At 39.5% G+C, this 23,104-nt stretch overlaps 1 protein-coding gene across 6 annotated transcripts in view; it reads left to right on the top strand.

Moving 5' to 3' along the window:
• TUSC3 (tumor suppressor candidate 3) overlaps positions 1-23,104 on the top strand; it is a 290,536-nt gene that overhangs the window by 146,685 nt on the left and 120,747 nt on the right. For 4 of the 6 annotated variants that reach the window (XM_005282085.4, XM_008168476.3, XM_065596817.1 and 1 more), the window contains exon 6: positions 17,539-17,628. The exons of the other annotated variants lie outside the window; for them this stretch is intronic. In XM_005282085.4, the coding sequence (XP_005282142.2) occupies positions 17,539-17,628 (90 nt within the window). The remainder of the gene's footprint in view (positions 1-17,538; positions 17,629-23,104) is intronic. 6 annotated transcript variants of the gene reach the window in all.

Below are 23,104 nucleotides of genomic sequence, written 5' to 3'. Positions count from 1 at the left end.
AGATAATGGCGGAAATGGGAACAGAATCTAGAGGTAAAATTCTGGTTCCATTGAAGTTAATGGCAAAACTTCAATGGACTTCTGTGGGGCCAGAATTTCATCTGAGGCATCCAAAGCTCCAGTCCCCAATTCTAACACCTTTTGTACCAAAGAAAATTGGGCTTGCTATATTTTGTACTAATTTCATGTGTGTTATTTCCATATTGCCACCATTTTTATTAAAATAATTATTTTTAGGTATGGTAGTGAGGGAGCTTAAATTTGTGAAGCACTTCAGCCTAATTGCTACAACAGTCCTAATTAAATTCCACAACAAGGATTACTTAAATTATTGGCCTACTGTAACAGTGCAACAAAAATAGGTTTTTAAGAAAGTAGATTCTAATTCACATTGTGGCAGAAAGTTTTACAAGACAGCAATATGCAATAAATATTTTTCGGTTTAGAACTTGAACCATAAGGATGTGCAATCTTTTGAATGGACTAAATGCATCGGTGATACTGGCAGACGGGGCACCAGCTCATGCCAAGGCTCTCATGTCTCAACTGAACACGGATAAATACATAGCTGGAATCAGTCTGGCTCACATGTATGTTAGTATTGTTAAAGCAGGTATTAGAATTATAAGAATGTGTTTAGTGTTTAAACTTTATGGGATGCTTGTGAGTTGCTGCATGCATTAATCTCACTTATAAAATCTGTGTTCCACATTGTAAGGTAATATTTAAGCATTTGTATTGTAAGCCTCTGTGATTGTGTAAATCACCAGACCGGAGAAAGATATAAACTAGTGTAAAGAGTTGGTCTCCAACAGAAGGTTTTATGTCCTGGCCAATGAGGAAGGCCCATCAAACCAGACAGACTATTGTAAAACATAGAGAGAATAAAAGACTTTATTGCTTGGCTCTTGTCCCCCCTTGCCCCCCCTCCCCCCCCCCCCCCCCCCCGAAGAGATGTCATACAAGTGAATTCCTGTCATCAGCAGAGTTCACAGCTGAGAGCACATAGGGGTGGGGATGAGGGGTGGGAAGGGAATAAAAACCCCTAACAAGAAATCTTGCTGCTTGAAATCAGGGGAAGGGGGGGGGGGGCAAGGTTTTTAGGCATAAGCAAGGGATCCTCAGTTGCTTAGCTGGTTTAGCCCTAAAGGCCATATAGTGTTTGCTTATTATAGAAGCTACAATTAGCTTTTGAAACTTAAGATTGTAACTTATTTGTGTATGAATGTTCACCTGCTTTAACCTTGTGACTGTCTCTCTTGATTCCTTTTCCTACTTTATTGGCTACAAGCATTGTCTTTGGTCTGAGATCTAAGATGCAATTGACCTGGGTAAGCGACTGGTCTTTTGGAACTGGAAGTAACCTCAATATTGCTGTGATTTGTGGTGAAAGGAACCATCTGTCACAAAGGTACGCTTACCTGAGTGGCAAGACACATAGGAGTACCCCGGAGGAGTGCCATGCTAAGGCTGTTATGGTGCCTGAGGAGTTTACACTTGGTATTTGGTTGGTGAAATATAAATATAAAACTAACAACCAATTTGGGGTTTGTGCCCTGCTTCTTAATAGTCTGCCCTGAGATTGGTACTCACACTCTTGAGCCATTGCAGGACAGCTTGACAGTTTCCATCTTAAATTTACAGTGTCAGACAGTCTTTTTCTGGAATCAGTGATATTTTTTATTCTAATTTCCTCTGCCAGTGTTCTCTACGCACACATCACCAGCTTGACTTTTTGTTTTGTTTTATTCCATAATTCTGCAGTTATTGTGTCATTATGGTTGAAAGTCTATAGTTGAAACAGAGTTAGTCCAGTACCATGGAAAGCTAGTATTTCAAGACATAAATAAACTCAGTTTTTTAACCTGGGTTCTCTTAGAGAATGTGCAAGATTAAGGAAGTTTAAAAGTCTAAAGAAAAAAATGTTTCTTGAAATGGTTATATGTTAATCCTACTAGTGATTATCTATACTTAAATTTCTGATCCTGATTTAGTAGTCTTCACTCACATGATTATACATTATACCATAGGCAGGTTCTTAGTTGTGCTTAACCGTAAGGCCTTTTGTCATTTCAGTCCCATGAGACAGGATGAAATCCAAATGTGAAAAGGTAAACACTGCAGTAATATCTTCCTGAGTCTGTAGAAAGACAATTACCATTATTCTCCTTCCATTGATAGCTTTGCTAAGTAGTAATAGAGTGTATTTAACAATACTTTTCTAAATTTTACTATTGATATTCCTAATCCTTTTGGCAGCCATGAATCTGACAAGAATCTGGTTAATTTTATCCAGCTGCTGCTTGGCAACACTATGATCAATATCAGAGTCAAATATTGGATATATTCACAGAAGAGGAAGACCAATGATGGATACCAGGCATGTGAGAGAGTACCCCCATAGTCCTTGTAGAAGAGGCTTGAGGGGGGGAAAAGAGTAAAGGGGACCATTTCCCCCCCTTACAGCAGCCTTAGAAAGTAATCTTTGCAATCATAAGAACTGTACATTTTATTTTTCTTAATCATATTTTGATAGACAAATATGAAAAACATGGTGGCTTATGACTTGCCCTGGTGAGTGAATTTGTCAAGCCAAGTATGTAATTAAGTATATATAATCAATGTGGTTAGTGAGTACATAAGCAACAACATACGACAGCATATAGTTGAGTAATGCACACCGCTAATACTGTATCTAATGACAATCAGTTTTGCATGTGTAGCTAACACATTGATGAAGACAAAAATGATTGAGGTGATAGCTCAGTCTCTTCTTCCTTATCCTATCCAAATTACTTTTTACTGGTTTTGTTTGTTTGTTCTATGCTGTATCTAAACATAAATCTCCATCCTGCAATGGGCTCTTCCAGCACTGAACCACACAGTTGCCTGGGATCCCTTTGACTTCAGTAGAACTCCACATGAACAAAAGTTTCTACATGAGCAGATCCCTTTGCAGGACTAGGACCTTGGGTTGCAAGCTCTCTAGGGCAGGTACGAGTTCTTGTTCTTGTTCTATAAATGACTAGCACACTTTAGGCGCTATATAAATACTAATGATGTATATGCATCTTAAAGTGCATTGTAGTTATGCATTTTGGTATTTTTATTTGGTGCTTAATAAATATTAAAAGAGTCAACTACTTTTTCATAAAAGGCCTTGAAAAGGGAATGTTAAGATGGCAATAGACAGTGTCTAGATAAGTGTGGTGAGTCATGCCTAAATCATCCCTTACAGAAGTGCTGAAGCAGTTATGAAGCATATAAATAATTAGTAAACACTTTCAAAAGTAGTCTGTCTCATGCACATTTTTTCTCTTTAAGACATTTAAAAGCTAATTTACTTGGGGCAGCCTGGCAACAGATATAACATCTGCAGAAGGCTCTCACTTGAGATGGGAAATTTGGCAGTTATGACTGGTCACCATTGGCAGCCCTTTTTGAAGCTGATGCAGAGCTGAAGAGGGAATGGAGCTAATTTCAAACAGTAGTTTTTGCAACTCTGCTCAAATAAAAAAAAAATATAGTTAACAGTTTTTCAAACTGCCTTTTGAAAATGCCTTCTCCAATCCAGTAATATCTTCAAAGAGGAGACATGTGAATTTGTGATTTGTTGGGACTTTTGTTGTGATGCATGTGAGGTTTTTTTTAAAAAACATTTAAATTATTCTTCACACCAAGCCATATCCTTCTTTGAAGCCGTTTTTATACTACACAGACTTAAAAGTATTGAATCAGTTAGATCTTTCCAGTGTGAAAAATTGTATTAAAACTTTTTTTCTTAACCTACTCTGGAGGGGGTGGGATGTGTGAAAGTGATCTCCTGGTTTGTATGGTTTCTTACAGTAAGTAGGAAGGTAGTCTAAGATGCTGACTTTGCCAGTCAGGCTTATCCAGATAACCTGTGTATAAAACTAAAATGAGGAAAAAAATACATATTTTTGATTTACATCTGTGCTGGATTATCCTGCATAATGGATATAGGGACATGTTCTTTTGTCACTTATAATGGTCATTTGGATTTTCACTTTGTGTATCGAAGCAGAATTTGGCCTAAAATCTTTGTCTTTTCTTAATAATTTGAGAAGCACTATCATTTTAGAATAACAGTAGAACATAATTATATATGCCTTATTTTGTTTATTAGCACATAGTGTTTGCAGGGTCTGGCTCAGTAGAAGTTGAGTAGCTTGTTATCAGAAGTCTCAATTAGATTTTATTTGATTTGTTTGTTTTATAATAACTGTATACACCTACAACCACTCTGTGTTTTGCTTTTGTTTCCCAGATCTTTTTGTTTTAATTGGAAAAGAACAAATAAGTAGGATTTTTCCTTAACATTTCAGTTAGGGGAGGGGGGGAAACAACAACAACACAGAAATTAGTAATTCCAGTGACAACCAGCAAATGGCAAAAAATAAAACATGACCATAGTTTTTAATAAAACATTGCCTGGCACACTTAAGGGCTTTCAGAGCCACTAAGGTTGTCTACAGTGCAATGTAAGCCATTGGTCAGTGGAACTCGAGTCAACTTACCTTGGGTTAGAAAATCCAGGGCTTGAGTGTTTACACTGAGTGTTAACCCTAAATTAAGAATTTTCTAACCTGAGCTCGAACCTGGGGCTCTGGCATCCACACTGCAATACCTAGTGCTGAGTCAAACCAACCATATCCCAGACTCCCTAGCACCCACCTGAAATGTGTTCACTCTAGCCCTTTGACCATGGTGCACTGTGGGAAAACCAGACTGTCCACTCTGCACATTACAGCAAGCTTGAACAGCCTACTGACACATTCTGCTGAGCAGTCATTTTTGGTCAATGACAGCTACCAGAGCCAGAAACATGGAGGCACTTTCTGAAGAATTTATCTTGCTTGTGTGTTCATTCCTGTGTCAGGGAATGGGCAGAGCTTTTGTGAAATGCTGATGAACATTTCAACAGCGTTTTCTGATCCACCAGAGGCACCTGACACAGCTTATGAGGGAGCAGGAGAAGGAGAAGGCAGAGGAGGAGGAATACTGAAACTGGCTGATGCTTCTCAATATACTTGGTACAGTCTGTGATGCCCCCTATGTAGACCATGCTTCTGGAGCAGGGCCACAAGCATAGACTGGTGGGATCACATCATCATGCAGACCTGGGATGACCAACAGTGGGTCTAGAATTTTTGCATGAAGAAAGCTACATTTCCGGAGATTTGTGAGCAGCTTATCCTGACCCTTTAGCACAAAGACACAAGCAGGAGGCCATCCCTGCCAGTCCAGAAGGCATGCTATAGCATATGGAAGCTGTTGCAGATCAGTTTGGTGTTGGAAAGTCAACTGTGGGTAAAGTGGTTGTGGAGGTTTCTGAGGCAATTAGGTGTGTGGTTTACCCCAAGGTGGCAGGCATAAAAGATATGCCTGAAGTAATTGCTGGCTTTGAGAGAATGGGGTTTCCAAACGGCTCTGGGGCCATTGATGGGACTTGTGTGTCTATAGTTTGCCCTCCTCAAGGAGCACAGAAACCACAAGGGTGCTACTCCATTGTTACGCAGGCCCTCGAGGACCACAGAGTGTAATTTATGAACATCTCCGTAGGTTGCACTGGAAAAGTTCATAATGCCAGGGTTTTTCACTGATCAGGAGTCTACATACATGGACAAGCTGGGAAACTATTCCCACCAAATTACATTGTCATAAATGGAGTTACTGTCCCCACCATTATTCTGGGGAACCCCACATTCCCCTTTTTGCCTTGGTTTTAAAACCATACCCTGTTTTTAGAGGTTCTGGCAAAAGATGGTTTACTTACACTCTCAGCAGGTGCAGAATAGTTGTTGAATGTGCTTTTGGCAGATTGAAATCCCGTTTGAGATGTTTACAGATCTATTTGGATGCCAGTGTCATCAATACTGTCTGCATCACTCTGGCTTGCTGTGCTCTTCACAATGTTTATGAAGTCAGAGGCGAGCCATTTCCCCCTGAATGGAGCTATGACAGTGAGTGTCCTCTGAATGGGTACACTCAGCCACAAAGTGCACTACACATCTGGAGCTGGATGCCCCCAGGCAACAGGAGACAGGGATGCTTTGTGCTCCCTCATTGTGGACTTGCATGGCTCAATGGAAGAAGGGAAATAGCACCTTTATGAATGTGCTTGTGGGGGGGGGGGTTATGGGGACTCATTGATTGTGGGGAGGAGTAGGGTGCTTGGAGATGTGTGCAGGGGTTTTAGTGCCATGCAATGTACTTAAGAATGGCATTGCCACTTACAAAATAGGGGTTGGGAGGTTAGTCACAGTAAGGATTGATGTAAGGAAGTGATTAAAGTATGAATTGTTATAGGTAATTATATTGAGGGATAGTTTTTGCGTACTAATTCCTAATTGTCCCTAATCATGTGTTTACCTTTATTATTTTGAATACACATCATATGATGTGAAGCAGTCAGAGAAATACATTTTCTTGATTAAAAAAAGAACTTTATTTATAAACATGTACTAGAAAAGTACAACATTCACCCATTCCCAGGCAGGCCATTACCACGCCAAAACCCAAGTAACAACAGTACCTTACAGAAAAATAAAAACATAAATAAATATGTGTCTGACGAAGAGGGTATTCACCCACGAAACCTTATGTCCCAATACCTCTGTTAGTCTATAAGGTGCCACAGGACTCCTTGTCGCTTTTTATAAATAAATAAAAACCCAAAGTGCATGAACAAGTGCAAACAGTGAAACCATGTACAAGACACAAGCCCCCTACTGTGGCATGTCCCCAGGCCAACTATTCTCCAGGGGCCTGGAATAGGACAAAACACAGAGGGTTATTGTCTCAAATAGCTTACTGCAGCAACACAGAAAAAATACTTGTGGAATTTCAAGGACATAAAATGATACTTTTACAAACTGAACTTTAATATATTGCAAGAAGGATGCCACAGAGCACAGAAGCTCCCTGGGCACAGCCTGGTTAATCACAATGAAAGAATTGCAGGCCCAATGGTTAGTTAAAAAATGCAAAGCTGTTTTTTTAGTTTAGAAGATTGCAAAACTACTTAGGTTTGGGGGGCAGAGCTGGGGGAGACTTCTGTTAGTGGCAGAGTTACAAAAGCATTTTGTACGATTTCAGGCCTTCCACATTTTGGAGAACATAACAGTGCTTGTGATGCCCAACTGGCAAAGGGAGATGTTATTCCAGGCTGCTGGTGGGAAACCTGCGGGGTATGCAGGTGATTAATTCAAACATATAGTGACTGAACAGCATAACTATGAGTGGTTTGGTATAGTCAGCTACCAAGGTGGCCCATGAAAATATGCCCTTCCCTGAAATATGACTACCTATCTGGAGTTCCTATCTGGGGTTCCTGCTTCAGAAAAATTTATCAGCACTCAGCTGTCAGCCCAGGATTGGGTCAGAATTCATGAGGGAATCAACAGGATGATGTGTTAGCTTCTACATGGCTTAACCTGTTATGACTACATGTAAACATGTTGAAATCCAAAGACTTCCTCCTCCTCACCTTCAGCACATTGCTGGACAAAATTTCAAACCATAATCATATTTGGAACAAATGATTTTGTCACCTCTTGACTGCATGGACTACCTGTAACTGAAATGGACTATATTTATGAATGCAACACATTTCTGCAAACACACTCACAGAGTTCACTGTTTCCAGGCAGCTCAATAGACTGTAGATGGTTACAGAGGCACCTATCTACAGGCATGACAATATAATGTTGTTATTTTCAAGAAACTGCAGTGGCCCTAGCAAAAATCTGTGTCTTTCTGGTAAAAATACACTTTAATGATGTTTACTATTTTCATGTCCCAGTCACCATTTTGAACTCCATGTGGTGGGGACGGGGGCGGGGGCAACAATGTTGCTGGCATACAATCTGCCACTAGTGGATACATGCTGCTAGCTGGTGATTCTCAGAACTTTTGCATTGATTCATAGAGTGGAAATCCCTCCCATTGCTCTATTAATAAACATAAAAATGGAGACAGAAACTTAGCGGGCTCAGAAGTGGCTTCTGTCCAGTCTGTGTCTGTTGCAGGCTCTGCAGTGTGCTGTTCCGTCGGGGGGAGAGGCGGGTTAGATCAGCTCCTCTGGGTATGGACCTAGAATCCTCTGCTGCTGGCTCACATCAGTTCCTATGCTGGTTTTCTGGTACTCAGTCTTGAGCCACTTAATCTGCTCCCTGCACTGGTCACTGGTCCAGTAAATTTGAAAAACTTCCAACTTCTTCATTATTTGCTAGTATGCATGGTCATTTCTGGTATTCCTAATAAAGTCCACAGTTTTGCTGACCTTGCACCAGAGATCAGGCTGTGCTCATGACCATGAAGCAGCACAATTTGCAAAAGGCTTCTTCTGTTCAATTTCCATTGCAAACACAGAAGGCTTTCTGATGGTGTTTGTAGCTCAGTGGTCAGAAGGCAATGGAGGGGTTAATGCTGACTCACTGAGTGGCTGCAGTACACCAAGAGTGGTTGCTTCCATTTTCAACAGAGTAGATTTAAGATTCTTGGGATAGAGAGGGCAAAGGAAGTTGACCCATGGGATTGTGGGATACATTTTGCAGGACTCCCAGGACCTGAGTCAAGCAGAGCTGTGTCTACACTGCAAAGTGATAGGGCTCAAACCTTGGATCAGGACTTGACCTGGACAAAGACCTTGCGTGCCTTCAGTATTCTGGGACTCTGGGTCCAAGCCCTGGGTTAGCATGATTTGTGAATGGAAGGGGGGTTAGGCTTGAGCCTGAGTGTGAGGCCAATCTTACATTGCAGTGTAGACATACCTTATGAAGTGCTGGTAAGAGAGCTCATACACTGTAAATGAGCTAACCTTTGCTTGTGCACCACAGCTCTCTGGCCTTGAACTGTCTGTCCTCTGCTGAGGCCACTTATGAGTGGTTAACTACTACTTAGAATTTGAGTACAGCCCCTGCAACTGCATAGCTTTTATAGCTTCCATGAGACACAGAGGCAAATTTGAGCTGAATAGAACTGATGGCTTTTCTGAAAAAAGAATAGTTGTAAAATGAGTTGGTAAATTATTGAATATAGAAGAAATTAGAAGATAATACCTTGATGCATCTGAGTCATCCCTTGATTTAAATTATTACCTTTTTAAAATAGACACAAATGTTATTAACACTTCTATTTCTCAAAGTTCATGAATGCATCATTAATTTTTATTATTCCTGTGCTACTGATGGCACCAGTATCTGTAGTATTCTGTTTGTTCTTAACCTACTAGGGACTCTAGTGAGTTGCTTTGTATTGTGTAAGCGCACAAGAATTTTAATTAACTTCAAAAGGCACAGAAATTGGTCTTTCAAGCCTGTGGCAGTTTTTAATAACCTCATAGATAGTTAGTACTTTTTACAGTGCTACTTGTTAAACGTAGCCAGCGCCTCTTGTACAAAGTGACACAGCAGGCCTAAATTATGTGGGAAAACCCCAAAAATATGTGGGAAGGCCAAGAATAGAAGAGAAACTCTCCTTACAATCCCTAATAGCCTGCTTCTGCTATAGACCTTCTTCCTATCTGTCAAGCTAAAGGGGGTGGGCTCGGATACACTCAATGAAGCCACACCAGGTACATAAGTATACCCAGTTTTATTGCCAAAGTATAATAAGCTTCCCAGCCTTTATGCGTTACTAAATATGTGCTTTCCAGCAAGCAAGCAAGGAAGAATCAATGCTTACACCCCTCCTGCTATGGGCAGTCACGGACCCTCCAGCCTTGTCCTTGAGGGCTCATAGCAGGCTCTGCTCCAGTGTAGGGAATTCCTGGGCACCCACAAGGCCTAGGTCTGCAGGTGACACTGTTTGTCTAAATCAATCCTCATAGCCATTTTTATCACCATTTCCTTCTAAGGGGGGGCATATTCACCCACAAGCAGGCTCTGGCAGGAGTCACTGCTGCTCTCCAGTCCCACACTCAACACTCTCCGGCCTTCCTTATCTCTTTACTTGTTTATTCAGTCCAGTGGCTGCAAGCCAGCCCAGCCGGTCAAAGCCAGTTCACTACTAGCTCCCCCCAAACTATGCTGTAACAACAGCCCAAGGTAACTTGCGGTAAGCCCCAACAATATCACAGACCAAGCTAACTCAGCTTGCCAAGTTCCCAAGTGTCTCAGCTGTCTGCTGCCGCAACTAGGCTCTAAGCTTCTTTTCTTCCTTAAGTGGAATGTAGCAAGCAGTAAGTGAAAGGAATTAGTGGAGGGGGGGTTCCTGAGAGTCCAAAATGGGCAGGGCTATACCTAAGGCTGCTGCTGGGAAAGTTTGCCAAAGGAGAATCCCGGGTCTGCTGGAGCTTAGTATAGGTATGGTCCCAGCTGACCAGCACTTAGAGCCTTCAAGAGAAAAACAGCCCTGACCTCCTTCTCCTCTTGCTAAACTCTCCTGGTTCCATTTTGACAGAGTTCCTAAGATGCACAGGAGGCAGACATTTTGCATACAAATTGTTCCACAGATAGACGAGAATGCGAATATAAATGTGTAAGACAAATCACAAATTACTGTATTATTCAGTGGGAGGGAGAAAGCTATAATTCTGGCACAGACCTATGGATGATAATGCAGAGTAAATCAGATAAACCCTTAGGTGTGTTTGAAAATCCTATCTGCAAGATTGTACAGCCATATAGAAACAAAGAGGCCAATGTGATTTGGAGCTACATAATCAGAAGTATCAAATATAAATGTATAATATTTATAAACATTAAGAGTGTGCTTGGAATATAGTATTCTGTTTGTATATTTTACAAAGTTTGAAGCATATAAACGCCAATGATAAAGAGAATTTAGTGACACATGGGTTGTGGCAGTAATGGGATGAATATAAAGGGCAAAATGAGCCTGAATATCAAGGAAAAAATTACTGAAAGCGAGATCCATAGGATTATTGAATGGTTAGTTAAGGGAAGGGTGGAAGCACTGTCTTTGGGACATTTAAACCTAGACTGGACAAAAAGCCCTAGAAAATACTGTAGAAAACAAAGCTACATTGATAAGGGACTAGATGATCTAAATATCTTTTCCATCTCAAATTTCTATGATACAGTTTCACAGTGAAACCATTTTATGCTTACATTTATGTTTATCAGATTTTTCACTCATTGCTTCAGATTTATAGATGAATGATTAACAATACGTATTCAACAGGATAAGCACATTAAGCATCCTGGGTGTTGTAAAATATTCTAGACATTCTAACATTGGAGTCAAGCTTTAAGTTGCCATGGCTTACCTGTGCAAGCCAAAATTCCCTGCTTGGGGAAGAAAAAGTGATATTTTAGTCGATACAGAAAGAAGATCTGATAGGCTTGTACAGTATTCTACTAAACATTGTTCTCCTGAGATTCATGATCCTTATTGTGTTGTTTCTGATGTTGTATAATAGCCCCGTGCTACCTCATTTTTGTGTACATAAGTCAAGGCTACAAGATTTAATTATTTCAAAATTCTGGCTTTGACCCCCCCAATAATGCTTTTGCCAAGATTTATATTTGTAGGCTATGCATCCATTTTCACTAGAAATGGTCTGTAAAGTGAGACTTTACATAGTCTGCACCAGACTGTGTATAGTCTTGCCTGGTTATTTGTCAGATTCAGTCCTTGATAGGTAACAAAGAAACATTTTGAATCATTCAGCTCTTAAATTAAACCCAGTACTGTGTCAACTTAGTTTTTATTAAGAGAGAATAAATTTTAATTTTAATTGGAAATAAAACAGATGAAAAGAAACAAAACATCCACATTCTTCCATTGGAATCTGTTCAGGGAGTGGATCCCCCTTGAGTGGCTCTTCTCCCTCCCAGATGCACCACCTTCTTCCTCATTTGGACCCCATAGAAGGCATTCTAAAGGCCTGGATACACACTGGAGGGAGAGGGCGGAGACTGGGTATACCAGGGAAAGAGTGGGCAGGCTAGGAGGCCGGCCATGGGAATGGATAATCCAGAGCATAGTGCATTGAAATGTAAATTTCATTATTGAGAGAGGCCATTTGGGTGAACCATCATTTTATTAATATTTCCTCATTTAATAAATTTAGTTCAGTTATTGTGAATAAGTTGGTCAACATTTGAAGAAAAAATTACCCTATGGACTTCTTTTTGTTGGAAATTACTACATTGTGAGGAGGTATATTTCTATATTTATATAACAGAGTTAAGAAGGACTAGAGATCTGTGGTTTAGCTTTCAGTTGAGAGATTTGTTAAGAAAAATTTAAAATATACAAATATTTTACTCTATATAAATTGAATTATACTGTCCTCCAATGTCTTTCTCGCCCCCCTTTTGTGTTCGTATCTTCAATCTCAACTTCCTTGTTATCTTAATGTCTTAAAAACATCTGCTAGCTCCTGCATGACTCATCAGAGGAATCACAATAGAAATCCCTCGGCAGGCTGCATTAGCAAGACATGAAAATAACTGTTGATTCTCTTTCTTCAGCAGTAGAAACATAGTGCCCCCCTGACTTCAACGTCTGATACAGAGAGGTGCTGAGCACCGGAAACTGGATTAAGTCCTGTTAGGACTTAATTAATAGCAATAAACTTTGGTTTGATATATTTTATCAAATTGTAGATATAAATGTATATGAAAAAGCCCTTCACAAACCTAAGATTATTAGCAAAAATGTGGCTCTTATTTATTTTGGCTAAACATTTTTAAAGTGTATTATGTTCCGTTACGACTCCCCTGAACCAGTCTTATATTTTAAGGCCCAGATCCTGCATGTTTTTAACTTTAAGTACTGTGAGTAGCACTGCTGAAGTCAGTGACAGAGTGAGGGTCTAATTCCTTGTTGAGCTTGCTGCTTTAATTCTTGTAGAATGTTATTATGTCCTCTTATTTAATCATTGTCATTCAGCCAAGCTATACATATTTAGGTCGTGTGCAGAATGTCCATGCTGAGAACATAGGAAACATGTTTAGACTTTACAAATTTTCCCTTTCTATTGCTCTGTTTTCTTGTTAATCCAAGGAGCAATGCTGGACTATCTTCTTTTTTTCTCTTTTTATATAGCGTCAGTGATTACTGATATGGCAATGATTTTTATTCTGTAGATTCTGAAGCATTGCCTTCTGCAAGAAGTAATGCACATTATTACATTTTTTCTTAGATTCCAAGCGTAACTTCACAAGTCTCTTCCTATAGGGAATTTCATTTTTCTATAGACTCCATCATAGTTCTTTGTCTCAGGTATGTAAATCAGAGTTCCATAGGAGATTTATCTAATTATTTCTGAAAATAGGGATGGAGCTTTCTTTCAGGAATGTTTGTGGTGGCAACTCTTTCCATAGCATTGCATAAACCTGGAACCAAAGATGTTTGCTAAGCACTTGCCTAAAATCTGTTGTACTAGGTAAGAGATTGAGGTGACTTGAAGAAAACTTGCATATTTTTCTAAGGGCTCGTGTACACTTACAGCACTATAGCATTGCAGCTGTGCTACTGTAGCACTTAGTGAAGACACTACCTATGCCAATGGGAGAGCTTCTTCTGTCAGTGTAGGTTGTCCATCTCCCTGAGAGGCAGCAGCTATGTCGACAGGAGAAGCACTCCCATTGACATAGCACTATCAACACTTGAGGTTAGGTCAGTATATGACACTGCACCCCATATTCGTCATAGTAATATTATTATGATATGATTATGGTATAATTATGATGCATTTTGTACAAGATGGGTCATGTAAGGTGTCATTGGAAAGTTATGATTTGCTGAATATGATTATTCTATGTGAATGCATGTATCATTTTTGTATCTGAAGTTATAAATATTGACTATGTACCTGTTATATCTGTATTTCAAATGTGACACCCACTGGCAAAATGCTTCCAGCCTAGATGGCTGGTTATGAAGGACTATTCAGGGTAATGGGTCATTAGAAAAAAACAATAGGCCTTAGAAGAAGCTTATCCCCACCTGGTGAGCCTTCCTGAGAATGCTCCAGACAGCCTATAAGTAAAGGCTAAATTTTCCATACCCCTGAGCAATATAGTTATACTGATATTTTTTAGTGTAGACTAGGCCTACGAGTGGTAAGAAATTTACCGTGAGCCCCTGCTACTGACATGGAATAGTAGAAATTGTATAGTAGCATGGAATAGTAGCATTGGAAGGGATCTTGATAAGCCATCTACTCTAGTCCCCTGCGGTTTTGTCTAACCTGTTCTTAAAAATCTCCAATGATGGAGATTCTACAACCTCCCTAGATAATTTGTTACAGTGCTTACCTACCCTGTCAGTTAGGAATTTTTTTCCTAGTATCTAACCAAATTTTTTCTTGCTGAAATTTAAGCCCATTACTTCTATCCTGTCCTCAGTGGATAAAGAGAACAATTTATCACTCTAATCTTTATAACAACATTTTACATACTTGAAGACTATTATCATGTCCGTCCTCAGTCTTCTCTTCTCCAGACTAAACAAACATTGTTTTTTTCAATCTCATGTTTTCTAGACCTTCAGTCATTTTTGTTGCTCTCCTCTGGACTTCCTTTTATTTGTCCACATCTTTCCCAAAGTGTGGTTTCCAGAACTGGACACCAAGGCCGGCTCCAGCATTTCTGCCGCCCCAAGCGGGAAAAAAAAAAAAAAAAGCCGTGATCGGCAGCGGCAGTTCAGCGGCAGGTCCTTCGCTCCTAGAGGGAGTGAGGGGCCTGCCGCCCCCGAATTGCCACAGGTGCTGCCCCTTTCCCTTGACCGCCCCAAGCACCTGCTTGTTAAGCTGGTGCCTGGAGACAGCCCTGCTGGACACAATACTCTACTTGAGGCCTTGTCAGTGCTGAGTAGAGTGGAAGAATTACTTCTTGTGTCTTGTTCCTGCTCCTACACCTGAGAATGATGTTCACTTTTTTTCAGCAGTATTATATTATATTTAGTTTGTGATCCACAGTAACTCCCAGATTCTTTTCTGCAGTACTCCCTCCTAGGTTTTTATTTCTCATTTTGTATTTGTGTGATTGATTATTCCTCCTAAGTAGAGTACTTTGCATTTGTCCTTATCAAATTTCATCCTATTTATTTCAGACCATTTCTCCAGTTTTTCAAGATCATTTTGAAGTCTAATCCTGTCCTCCAAAGTGCTTGCAACCCCTTCCAGCTTGGTATTGTACACAAACTTTATAAGTGTACTCTCTGTGCTATTATGAAAATCATTTATGAAGAATTGAATAGAACCAGAGCCAGGACAGATCCCTGTGGGACTCCACTCAGTATGCCGCTTCAGGTTGACTGTGAACCATTGATAACTATTCTCAGAGTGTGGTTTTCAAACCAATTGTGCACTCACTTTATAGTAGGTTTGTCTAGGCTATATTTCCGTAGTTTGTGTATGAGACGGTCACGTGCAACAGTATCAAAGGCCTTACTAAAGTCAAGATATAACACATGTATTGCTTCCCCCCCACCTACAAAGCTTGCTAGGTGTCAAAGAAGGATATTAGGTTGGTTTGACAAAATTTGTTCTTGACAAATCCATGTTGACTATTACTTATCCCCTTATTATCTTCTAGGTGATTACGAATTGATTGAGTAGTTGCTCCATTATCTTTCCAGGTACACCTCTACCCCGATATAACGCTGTCCTCAGAAGCGAAAAAATCTTACTGCGTTATAGGAGAAACCGTGTTATATAGAACTTGCTTTGATCCGCCGGAGTGCGCAGCTCCACCCCTCCCCCGCCCCACCGGAGCGCTGCTTTACCGCGTTATATCTGAATTCATGTTATATCGGGTCATGTTATATCAGGGTAGAGGTGTACCAAAGTTAATTTGACTTGTCTGTATTTCCCTGGGTTATCCTTTTCCCCCTCTTATAGCTAGATACTATATTTGTCCTTTTCAGTAGGGCCTGCTGACTTTAAGACATTCAGCTTGTCTAAGTAATTTTTAACTTGTTCTTTCCCTATTTTAGCCTCAGCTCCCACCCCATTTGCACTGATGTTCACTATGTTAGTAGTCAGATCACTGCTAAGCTTTTTGGTGAAAAGCTGACACAAAAGGGGCATTTAACACTTGGCCATTGCTGCATTTTCTGTTATTGTCTTTACCTCCTCACTGAGTAATGGGCCTCCTCTGTCTTCCTTTTGCTTCCAATGTATTTGTAAAATGTTTTCTTGTTATACTTTATGCCTCTAGCTAGTTTATCTTGTTTTGTGCCTTGGCCTTTCTAATCTTGTCCCTACATGCATGTGTTTTTTTTAATACCGAACCTTCATAATTTGACCTAGTTTCCACTTTTTGTATGACTCTCTTTTGAGTCTCAGGTCATTGAAGATCTCCTGGTTAAGCCAGGGTCATCTCCCTATTTGTCAAATCTAGGACAGGCTCTGACCTAGTTACTTCCTCCGCTTTCTGTAATGACAAGTTGTCTGGAATACATTCCAAGAACTTGTTGGAAAATCTGTGGTCTGATGTGTTATTTTCCCAACACATGTCTGGATAGTTGAATTGCCCCATCACCACCAAGTCCTCTGCTTTGGATGATTTTCTAAGTTGTTTAAAAAAAAGTCTCATCCACCTCTTCGTCCTGGTTAGGTGGTCTGTAGTAGATCCCTATGATGACATCACTCTTGTTTTTTACCCTTTTATCCTTACCCAGAGACTTTCAACAGGTCTGCCTCCCACTTCTATCTTGATCTCAGTGCAGGTGTATACATTCTTGATATACAAGGCAACACCTCCACTGTTTATTCTCTGCCTGTCCTTCCTGAACAAGTTATACCCTTCTATACCAATATTTTACCCTTGTGAATTATCCCACCAAGTCTCTATGATGCCAATTATGTTGTAATTCTGATTATTTGCTAGTATTTATAGTTCTTCCTGTTTATTCCCCATACTCCTTGCATTATTAAACAACATCAAAGATGTTCATTAGATTTTTCCCACAATATTCCCCTCCATATTGTCTTTCCTTTTCCCCTACTATAATTTGCCCATTTTCCTTCCCCAGACTCTGACCCTTCATCCAGATCTCCATGTTCTGGAATTTCCTGTGTGCTTTTGTCTCCTGCTCCCATCAAACTTACCTTAAAGCCTCCCTCGCTGGGTTAGCCAGTCTGTATCAGAGCTATTCTTCCCATTCCTGGCTAGGTGGCCCCCATCTCTGTTCAGCAGTCCTTCTTCTTGAAACAGCATCTCATGGTCAAAGAACCTGATGCTTTCCTAGTGACATGCACATTCTTTGTGTACAACCATATATATGTGGGAAAATAAGACTATTAGATGTACAATTTTCTAAAGCTCTGTTTTGGTCTGAATCTGATCCCATTGAAGTCAATGGGAGTTTCTACCATTGACTTCGCTGTAAGCAGAATTATGCCATCATTGAATACTTCTGAAAATCCTATCCTAAGCTTCTAATAGCTGCAACTGTTTTGTTTGGGCATGCCCAGTGAAACAAACCTATTCAGTTTCTGTGCCCAAAACAAAATTAGGCCCAGTGAATTTAATATAGAATGATCTGGCTTTACACCTTTGTCTTCTAAGTTTCATATTTTCTCCTGTTTTTCAGTGCGTTGTGTTTGCTATGACTTCTGGTCAAATGTGGAATCATATCCGGGGACCTCCATATGCTCATAAGAATCCTCAGAATGGACAAGTGGTGAGTGAATTTTTTGCATCAGTATCTAAATTGACTTGATTGCCACAGAGTTCTGCAAATCTAAAGTACAGTGGGAAAATGGATCAGGATCACAATTCAGGAAACGTGAATATTGCCTATTGTGGAGTTTAACAGTTAGATTTTCAAAAGCACGCTGCACCCAACAGCTCCCATTTGGTCACCTAACTAAGTAGCCGTGTCTTCAAAACATCTTAGCTTCTATTTGTGCACCTAAGCAAAATGGTTGGATTTTCAAAGGCACTCAACACCAAGCAGCTCCTGCTGATCACAGATAAATAAATGATATGCTTTTTTTGTAGGGATGTGCTAAGTAATAAGATTAAAATGTAAACTAGTCTGAACTTTCACTTATTCTTCAAGCTCAGCTCAGAAAACTGTCAACTTCCTATGAGCTGAGATCTGCCATCATTGCTGCTATGTATCCCTGCTACTGTGGTCAGAAATAAAATGCTCATAGGAGAGGGAAAACACATTTCCAAACTACTCACCAACATGCACAGTGATTTGCTGAGAAGGGGGAGCAAAGCCCCCTGACTTCACCTTTGAGAAGGTGCCAACAGGTGATGAAAAGGTGGCCTAGGTTATTATCCATCATTTTGAGTATTTGCCACTGCCAAAAAGTCATTGGAGTGGAAGCTTACAAGGCTTGCAAAAACTCTGGCAAATGTCCACCTTTTTTCCTACTTAATGGAACTTCTAACCATTTTCAAGTTTTCCCATTGCTAGTTCACCTTGCCTGTTGTTTAGGCCTAAAAGAATAAATCCTCTCTATTTCTTTTGATGCTTCATATCCTAATTGGAGTAGCAGAAAGTGATGGCTTGAATTTGATTACTGACCCACAGTGTATCAGGATTATAGCAGGAGATTGATGACATAAAATGACGTGATTCAGTCTGGTGCTTTGTTATGCAGAAGTAGATCCAATAAAGTGATAAATAATGTCAGTAAAACATTGTGATTAGAAGGGTTTAGAATTTTTCATTAGTGCCTTGGAGTATTTAATGTATAATGTCTTCCTACAGAGTGACAGAAAGGTGAAAGATGTCAGAGAAAAGCATTGTCCTAAACAATTTCTTCATATCTAGTTTCATACATATCATCCTTCTTAAAGACTAATTTCTGCTGTGCTGCCTACACTAAAGCTAGTTGAGTTATATAAAAAAATGCCGACGTTATTCCACTTTCCATAAATTTTGTCATCTCAACTGTCTTCAGATTGTGAGCTCCTCAGACTAGGGGCTGTCCCTTCTTGAGTATCTGGGAAGCTGGAATGTGAGTCAAGAGACCTAGATTCTATTCCCAACTCTGTCGTTGATTTATTGTGTTACTTTCAGCAAGTCACTTCCTCTCTCAGTGCCTCTCTCCCACCTCTCACCCTTTGTCCATATTTTTTATTTAGACTATAGGCTCTTTGAGGCCATGACTGTCTCATTATGATTTTATAAAATGCTTAACACAAATAATACGTTTTAGTTTCTGAGATGTCAAGAAGGATTTGGACACAGGCTACTAGTGGTCTAGTTTGTGAACTATTGACCAATGTAATTAGGGGTCAAAGCAAATTTCAGTTCATAACTGGTAGATAGATCATCATTTTCAGAAGTCTGATATAGGACTTATCAAATATTAAACTAGAAGTTTAGTGATATTTGATATACCTGGGCATATTTTACTGGTTTTTTTTTCAGATAATAGTATTGTACATTTTTAAAGTCACACCCTCAAGGCTTTAGTTACATATATTTTAAGTTGGAGTCATAACAAATATATATAGCTTTTCTGTGATATTTATGTGGCCTCTTTGTTAATTCATAATAGCACTACTTGGTACTTTATCACAATTGTTAATCTGTACATCTTGATTATGTTTACAAACATGAGTAAGCAACATTATCCTTGGATACATGAGAGATATGGATAGGTTACATCCTAAATTTATTAAATTTTGTGTTCAAATTTGTTCTCACTTTTGTGCATATAATACACTGGATGCATAAGTATGACCCAACTGTGTGCTCATGTGTGTATCAGTTGTTGCATGCACACTCTTGAAAAGGCATATAAAGGCTTAGTAGTTTTAATGTGAGATTTAAATCCTCTACGATTGAAGGGATTTTCTGCTTTTGTGGCTGGAATCAAGGTTGATGCATAGTGCATGTTTTCACAAGTCCTGCTTAGCCTGAGATGCACCACACTTTTAAAGAGAGCATTCTATCTTTAGAGCCCTCCATGGATACAAAATTAGTATCCACATCTGATCCACAAACATGGATATCTGTGGATTTGCAGGGCTCTATCTTTATGTCAACTGTACGTTTATGAGGCCAAAAAATATTTACTGCTAATGGTTGAGATATTGTTGAGCTGCACTTCCCAGATGTTGTGGGTCTGACCATCTGTGGGATCAGGTGGGATTTTTTCTCCCTTGGGGCCAAATTGGCGAGCTGTCGGGGAAGGGGGAGCTGTTCACCTTCCTTGCAGCATCATGGAGGCACAGTTTCAGGTTAAAAGGAGTGTGAATAGTGATTTTTAAGGTTAGAAAGAGATATAGAAATGTTTGGTTTATCTCAACTTTAAGCTGGTGTTCAGTGCAGATAAAGGGCTGAAAGAGCCAGCTCTCAGAGAGAAGTGTATATAGGAGGCCAAGGATATGGCTGGTGGATCTTTTTTGTGAAGGCTGTGAAGTCATGGAGAAATCTTAAGCCTTTGCAGACTAAGATACCTGCATACCACCTTGTTGGAGAAGGGTGAGCAGATTCAGAGATGAACTGAGTGTTAGGGGCAAGGCTGAAGAGGACCAACCCTGAATTGCTGGTTAGATGGTATCAGGCCATTTAACCCCCCGTTGGACTCAGTTAAATGCAGGGAGATAGTACAAGTTCAGTCAATAAGTTACAGCCTGTTTTAAATCCATCTCTTTGTTTCATTCACTTCCCTGTTCTGATCAATGGTAAATATTGGCACCCATTTCACTTCCCACCTATGATAGGTGTTTATCCTCTTTACAGTTTTGATGGAACTGCTTGATTTTTGTGCTTGTGTATTCACTCTGACTCATGCGAAAGGCTGCAGGATGAAATATAGGATTTTGAAGACTACATCATAAATTATTATCAGTGATGTCCCTTCGCTGTAAACTTGTTTAGGTCTGATAAAAGGGATGGTTACTACATAGGTGCTTTAAATCCCAAGGATTGCATTATAGATAATTATAATGGAATACATGTTCCTGCCCTTCTTTCCTCATTCAACCAAACTCCTCTGTACAGCTTTTTCTACAGTTACCCTTTCATAGCACCCTATTAGTCTGTAAGTACAAATACTTGATATATTTTTGAAAACTGACTTCTGTTTACTTTTACACAAAATAAGTTTTAGTAAATTGAATGTACATGTAAATTAACATAGTACAACATAATGTAAGGAAAATCAATAACTAGAGCTGTGTGATGCTGGGATTGGTTTGCAAGTTTATTTGGTACAATTTAGATGTTGTCTAGTCTGGCACCAGTCAAGTGCTAATGGTCCACTTAACAGTATGATACATCAAAACACCACTCATTATCAGATTGCTTAAGAAGACATGCACCACAAAGACATGGGATGTAAAATGAATATTTTTGTAATGGAAACAATTTGCTCTGTTCATTTTATTCAGTGAATCCAAAGATTTATCAAGGATACACCCTTTAACTTAGACAACTTCATTTTACATTGTACAAACTAAAGCTTTCAACATCTCTCAATCATTTTTAATTATTATATGCTGGCTAGATGTGGTATGTAGTTTAGCAGATTACAATCCCCTAGATGGAAGGATAATGTATACCACCTCAAAAATAGTTGAGTGTGTGTGCCTCAGAATCAATTGGAAGACAAGCACAGTTTCTGTTTCAAGCATGTTTTCTTATAGATTCCATCATTCCGAGACAGATTTATATGAAGGCCTGTGGCCTCAAGCAGCCTCTTTCTTAGTGTGTACCTGTAGGCAGCAGATCTGAGAGCCATTGCTTCTTGTTTTCCATTTTCCATTTCATTACTATAGCATGGTGTAGTTTGTAGTTATTATTCAAATGAATAAAAACTTCTAAAAAACTTCTTTCTGTAGTCCATGCTGTTTCAGATCGGCAGTTCTCTGTATATGTATCGGTTCAGTCATGGATTTTTTTCTGACTGTGGTCTAGTTCATTGGACTAGCCCTCCATCTAACTTATGTGGTTCCATGATAGTTGGAACTACTTGAAGCCATGACTAATAGCTGCCCACGAGAGTCAAATAAAAAAAATTGCAAAATATCTGTGATGGACCAAATTACCTGTTTTTTTAAACACCTCTGGGAAGGCATATTCAGACTTTATCTTTGTCATGAGTAAGCATTGGTTGAGGCAATCCTTAATGCAGGCTTTAAAAGTCCAGCTGATGAGGACTGTTTCTTTCTTTATTTGATCACTTCCATGTTTATTTCATATTTCCAAAGCTATGTGATTTGGGATAGAGGCAGACCTGTTATCAGACACATTTACAAAATCACTTGCATTCTAACCCCATTTTAAATCCTTCATAACTTTCTGAATCTTCACCTTTCAGGCTGAAATTTTCCAGGCTTCTTGTCTGACAAAGATGACTTTGGAAGGAAAGGATAGCATTTGGAGGTGGGATTTTGAACAAAATTTGTCGTGAGTTTTAAAAGCAAGGAAAGTGAGGGAAGAAATAATTTCTCCATTGTGTTTGTAACATAGCCCTGTTAGCACAGCTGCTGCAAGTAAAAAGCCCACTAAACATCCACAAAGTCATTTCATTGTCCTTCAGATCTCTCTCTGATGCTGTCTAAGGGGCATCTACACTAACATAGTCACCACTTTTACAAAACTGTGATAAATCTTGTACAAAGTATGCCTTGTGAGGTCTCATTGGAAAAGTTGTAATCTCCTGAGTATTATTATCTGCTTATACTTTGTATATCGACATTGTGTGTGGAATTATGAGATTTTGCTATATGTTTGTTACTCAAACATGTTGTGAGTCTGAGATATGCCCACAGGTCAGCTCTTCAGGAATAAAAAAGGAACTGTAAACAAAAGCCTCATCTCCAAAGACACCTCAAATGGCATATGCATAGAATGTGCAAGCAAAAATTTGCAATTCGTATAAAGAACTGATGACAAAGTATGTATGCAATGGAACTGCTTGACCCCATGGCACAGGATTTTTCCAGCAATAAGGGTCAAAATATAAAGAAGGAGAACAAAGGCCACCGGTCACCTCTTTCCTATCCCATCTCTGGACTGGTGAATTCTGACAGGGGAAACTATTTGGGCAATCAAGAGAGACTTATATAAAACTAGCAGATTTAACATCCCTGCTATCATTTTCGAATACATACTTTGATCCAACTGTAATGTCTTTTATTTGCTTTAACATTTTAGTAACTCTCATTTCTTTTTCTTAGTTAAT

This window comes from Chrysemys picta, chromosome 5 (assembly GCF_011386835.1).
Source record: "Chrysemys picta bellii isolate R12L10 chromosome 5, ASM1138683v2, whole genome shotgun sequence".
NCBI classification, from domain to species: domain Eukaryota; kingdom Metazoa; phylum Chordata; order Testudines; family Emydidae; genus Chrysemys; species Chrysemys picta.
Note: the sequence above shows the minus strand (reverse complement) of the source record. Positions and strands in the feature narration are given on the sequence as shown.